The sequence below is a fragment of the Capricornis sumatraensis genome, chromosome 4 (genome assembly GCF_032405125.1).
Source record: "Capricornis sumatraensis isolate serow.1 chromosome 4, serow.2, whole genome shotgun sequence".
Classification (NCBI taxonomy): domain Eukaryota; kingdom Metazoa; phylum Chordata; class Mammalia; order Artiodactyla; family Bovidae; genus Capricornis; species Capricornis sumatraensis.
The window spans coordinates 142,435,443-142,441,442 of record NC_091072.1 but is presented as its reverse complement, the minus strand read 5'-3'; the positions used below and the strand labels follow the sequence as shown (position 1 = coordinate 142,441,442).

The 6,000-nt window shown below is 40.7% G+C and overlaps 1 protein-coding gene across 1 annotated transcript in view; it reads right to left on the bottom strand.

Annotated features, from left to right (window-relative positions):
* Positions 1–1,997: 1,997 nt before the first annotated feature.
* Positions 1,998–6,000, bottom strand: part of LOC138078747 (uncharacterized) — a 44,936-nt gene continuing 40,933 nt past the window's right edge. The window contains exon 3 of the mRNA XM_068971505.1: positions 1,998–2,596. Coding sequence (XP_068827606.1) covers positions 1,998–2,596 — 599 coding nt within the window. The remainder of the gene's footprint in view (positions 2,597–6,000) is intronic.

The window sequence follows — 6,000 nt, the reverse complement described above, 5'->3', positions numbered from 1 at the left end:
AATGGCAGCAAAACCTGCCTCCTCTTAACTGCCGAGTCACTCTCCCCTGCCCGAAGTCCCACCAGTGGAAATGAAGCACAACAGCACTTCACGAGAAAGATTTGGTTAAAGAGCTGGTCTCCATTGACATTTAGAAGTCCCTGAGAGTCGCACATGACTGGTCATACCTTCATGTGAAGAAACATATTCTCTCTTCTCCCCCCAAAGTGGATTCGCTAGTGAACATGGTGCCTGGCTGAGAAGGGTATAGACATGGTAAGAGTACCTAGCCCAGTCCCACTTCTTGAGTCTGTCCTGGAGTGCCTCCCAAGAAAAAAATTCCTCAAAGGCCAAGAAGAGCAAAAAAGAGAGGTCTTTGAACTTGCCTCATGCTTCAGTCACAGGCTCTTCAGAGTAACCAACTAGCAGTGACACCTTCTAGAAATAAAGGAGTAAATTTCCTGATTTAAAAGGTTAAAATCTCCATAGATTTACTCTTCCTATTAAAAACCAAAGCTTCTCAATATATACATGTATCAAATAATTGTTACACACCATAAACTTATAAAATATTTTATGGCAATTATATCAATAAAACTGGGGGGAAATTATTTTAAAAAATCAATGCATTATAGGAAAAACAAAACTGCAAAGCTTATTGGTAATTGGCACAGTTGAAAGGATCTCTAGATAAACGAGTTACAGGGTCCAATACATTAGCAGAAATGACAGAATGGATCTGGGCCATAAGACTGCTTCATACTCCTATAGTCAAACACGAGTGTTTTCCTAATATCCCATGGGATGGAGGTGGTGGTGGGGATGCAGGAGGGACAAAGAACTAACTTACATTAACTTTTCAATCAATTACTACAGACTGGGTAGTTAGAGCATAGTACTCAGGTGGAGCTCCATTTTGCAAATGAGGTATACTCTACAAGGAAAATAATTAGTGGAAGAGGAAGAATTTAAAGCCAGAAAACCAATCTTTTTTAATTGGCCCTCTGGCCTCCTTCAATACAATTTCTAGATTCCTTCAACTAATATCTAAAGTACCCCCATATGCTTAGAGCTGTGCTGCAATACAGTAGATCTCAATAGATATTGGCTATTATTTAAGACATAAGAATCAGACTGTTTAGAAATTTGCATTTGCAAGTAAGAACCAAGGGTCTTTCTTAGCAAAAATTGCAGGCATTCTCTCAGACTATTGGGGTTTATTTGTAGGGGTAGAAAGCATTGAAATCTTATGACCTCCTGACTCATTGGCAGGCAGAAAATTGAAAAATAATGGCAGCTTAGGAGAGGGATGGACAGAGGTAGAACACTGCTTAATTCCTAAAGCTTTTAAATCAAAAAGCTTCTGTTCAGTCTATGGTCAAATAATATTTACATTTAGTGTAATATTTACTTCAAAATTCTGTTTGAAATGAATTGTAATCAACTGGAAAGGAAAAGGAAATTGTTAACCCCTTTACTGACACCACTTCCATTGACCCTACAGAGACATGAAGTAGCTTGTCCTTTCTAATGAATCCCAGAAAGTGGGTCCCAGAGTTCAGATCAGGACAGAAATTACAGCTGGAGCTAGGTTGATATTCAACTGGTTTCAATTCCTAGCATTCTGTGAAATACTTCAGTTTTCCTCAAGTTTCAGTGAATTTTTGACAAAATTTACTCTACCTCAGAGAACAAAGCCTCAAAAATACCCCTAAAGGTATAAATCACGATAGCACATTCCTTTGCAAATAGCTATGAACAAGGAAAGAGAGAGCAGGGAGACATTTCTACATTTTTGAAGACAGGAGTCCTCACTTGTGACCTGAGTGGCTTCTCCCTTAGAGCTGAGGGTGTTTAATTCCACATTAGCAGGCAATTCTAGGAAAACAGAATGGAGGATGGGTATGGTCACAGGCTTATGCTGGGAATCAAGTACACTGGAAAAAAGCAGGATTTCCCTCAATAATACAAAAGAGGGAGCCCACCAATCTCCACCCAGGCTTCCTGTGCCAGAACCCTCACTTACCAAAAGTCTGTGTGTTCTCCAAATACACTTCAGTGGTTGTTTCTGCATCTTCAGTGAAGTCATGGTGAGTAGTCAATTCTGATAGGCCAGTGGTTGACTCTAAGCCAATGGTTGACTGTAGGTGAGTGGTCGACTCCAGGTCAGTGGGGCTAATAGTTGACTGTAGGCCAGTGGTCGACTCCAGGTCAGTGGGGCCAGTAGTCAACTCTAGGCCAGAGGTTGACTCTAGGTCTGTGATTGACTCCAGGTTAGTGTGGCCAGTGGCTGACTCTGGGCCAGTGGTTAACTCCAAGTCAGTGGGGCCAGTGGTTAACTCTAGGCCAACTGTCAGCTCCAGGTCAGTGGGGCCAGCTATCAACTCTAGGCCAGTTGTCGACTCTAAGCCAGTTGTTGACTCTAGGCCTGTGGTTGACTCTAGGACAGTTGTTGATTCCAGGTCAGCGGGGACAGTGGTTGACTCCAGGTAAGTGGGACCAGTGGTTGACTCCAGGCCAGTGGTCAGTTCCAGGTCAGTGTTTAACTCTAAGCCGCTGGCTGACTCGAGGCCAGTGTACTCTATGTCAATGGCTGGCTCTAAGTCAGTGATGAATTCTTGAGGAGATAAGAAGGAAAAACAGCTCAAGTACTTTCTAGTGAGAATATTTCCACCATCTCCACACCCTTCCATTCATAGCTAGATCTTTTTCCAGGAAAAACATAGAACAGAAACGGGTATATTGAATCATACTAGTCTCCCCACAAGTTTCCCTTTTCCCAAGTGCTGGAATGTCCAGAAGACTACCTACCAAGAATATGCTCATAGGCTACTACTCCTCCCTCTTTGAGGGGCTGGTTTTGGAAGGAGCATTTTATACTATGTCTCTAAATATTAATCAGTCAGACTGCAATGGAATAAAATTTCAAAAACTCTCCTACATAAGGCTTTCAATTACTAAAACAAAATTCTCAGAGAAGGCAAGGAGCAAGGACAACAACTATTTCCAAGATGCAAAAGCAAGGATGGATTTGACTCTAAAATATGGCCTCCTACTATTTTCATTTAGCAGGCTATATTTAGTACTTCATTTTCCAGTCTGCCCCAGAGAATGCATAATCCAGTCATTCTGGAACTTGTGAACCATAAAAGCATCATAACCTGATGAACTTACAACCTGGGCCTGCTTGGGCTGGAATAAAAGACCGCAGTCCTCATGGCTGCCTAGTCCAGCAGGTTGTGGGCAGCCTGCCAATGAGGCCAAAATCATGTGCTCTAATTTAGTCATTTGCTTTATCATTCATTCATATGCAATAAAAAATCCAGACCCAGCAGTCGATAAATTGAGAGCTACAGGAGAAGAACTGGGAGAAAGTAGAGGGGAAAATCAGCACTTATATTTAAATGAATGAACACCCCTCCTCTTTTCTGTGTTTTTAAAAAATTAATTTTAATTGAAGGATAATTGCTTTACAATGTTGTTTTGGCTTCTACCATATAACAACATGAATCTGTCATAAGTGTACATGTCCCCTCCCTTTTGGAGCTCTTTCCCACCCACCACCCCCCCACTCCAATCCTATCTCATCCCTATAGGTTGCCACAGAGCACCACATTGAGCTCCCTGTGTTATACAGCAATTTCCCACTAGCTATCTATGTTGCATATGGTAATATATATGTTTCAATGCTATTCTCGCAATTCATCCTACCCTCTCCTTCCCTCACTGTGTCCACAAATCTGTTCTCTATGTCTGCATCTCTATTCCTGCCCTACAAATAGGTTCATCAGCATCATTTTTCTAGATTTCGTATATATGCATTAATATGCATCATTTGTTTTTCTCTTTCTGACTTACTTCATTCTGTATAACAGACTCTAGGTTCATCCACCTTACTGGAACTGACTCAAATGTGTTCCCTTTCATGGCTGTGTAATATTCCATTGTATATATAGACCACAACTTCTTTATTCATTCATCTGTTGATGGACATCTAGGTTGTTTTCATATCCGAGCTATCGTTAATAGTGTTGTGGTGAACACTGGGGTCATTATAAGTATAATGTCCCAGTCATTCTGGGACATGTGTTTTTTCAATTATGGTTTTCTCAAGTTTTATGCCCAGTAGTGGGATTGCTGGGTCATATGGTAGTTTTGTTCCTAGGTTTTTTTTTAAGGAATCTCCATACTGTTCTCCATAGTGTCTGTGTCAATTTACATTCCCACCAATGGTGCAAGATGGCTCCTTTAAATTTAAAAGCTTTTGCACAGCAAAGGAAAGTATAAGCAAGAGGAAAAGATAGCCTGCACAATGGGAGAAAATAATTGCAAATAAAATGACTGACAAAGATTCACCTCCAAAATATACAAACAGCCCAGGTAGTTCAAGATCAGAGAAACAAACAACCTAAACAAAAAATGGCCAGAAGACCTAAATAGACATTTCCCTAAAGAAGACATACAGATGGCCAATAAACACGTAAAAAAATGCTCAATACTGCTCATTATTAGAGAAATGCAAATCAAATCTCTAATGAGGTATCACCTCACACTGGTTAGAAAGGCCATCATAAAAAAGAAAAATCTGCAGACAAAAAATTGTGAAGAGGATGATGAAAAGGGGGAACTCTCCACTTGAGAAATTGAGTCCAGGAAGAAATGGAGTGCCCCAGATAGTCGACAAAAGAGACCAAAATGCAGTACATAGGTGCAATCTCAAAAACAACAGAATGATCTCAGTTCCTTTTCAAGGCAAACCATTCAGCATCACAGTAATACAAATCTATGTCCCAACTACTAATACCAAAGAAGATGAAGTGGACCAGTTCTATGAAGACCTACAAGACCTTCTAGAACTAACACCAGAAAAAAAAAAGATACCCTTTTCATCATGGGGGATTGGAATGCAAAAGTAGGAACTCGAGAGATACCTGGAGTAACAGAGAAGTTTGGCCTTGAAGTACAGGGCCAGGGCTAACAGAGTTTTTCAATAGAACACACTAGTTATAGCAAGCACCCTCTTCCAACAACACAAGAGAAGACTCTGCACATGAACATCACCAGATAATCAATACTGAAATCAAATTGATTATATTCTTTACAGCCAAAGATGGAGAACCTTTATACCGTCAGCAAAAACAAGACCTGGAGCTGACTGTGCCTCAGATCATGAGCTCCTTATTGCAAAATTCAGACCTAAATTGAAGAAAGGAGGGGAAACCATTATGCCATTCAGTGAAAGTGAAAGTCGTTCAATAGTGTCTGACTGTTTGCGACCCCATGGACTATACAGTCCATGGAATTCTCCAGACCAGTAGGGAATACTCCAGTAGGGTAGCCTTTCCCTTCTCCAGGGTATCTTCCCAACCTACGTATCAAACCCACATCTCCCCCATTACAGGCAGATTCTTTACCAGCTGAGCATCAAGGGCAGCCCATGTCATTCAGGTATGACCTAAATCAAATCCCTTATTATTATAGTGGAAGTGATGGATAGATTCAAGGGATTAGATCTGATAGACAGATAGATCTGAAGAACTGTGGAAAGAGGTTTGTAACACTGCACAAGAAGCAGTGACCAAAACCATCCCGAAGAAAAGGAAATGCAAGAACGCATAGTAGTTGTCTGAGGAGGCTTTACAAATAGTTGGGGGGAAAAGTACAATGAAAAGCAAGAGACAAAGGGAAAGATATATCCAACTGAATGCAGAGTTCCAGAGAATAGTAAGGTGAGATAAGAGAGCCTTCTTAAATGAACAATGCAAAGAAATAGAGGAAAACAATAGAATGGGAAAGACTAGAGATGTCTTCAAGAAAATTGGAACATTTCATGCAGGATGGGCACAATAAAGGACAGAAATGGTACGGACCTAACAGAAGCAGAAAATATTAAAAAGTGGCAAGAAAACACAGAAGAACTGTACAAAATAAGTCTTAATGACCCAGATAACCATGATGGTGTGGTCACTCACCTACAGCTGGACATCCTACAGTGTGAAGTCAAGTGGACTTTGGGAAGCA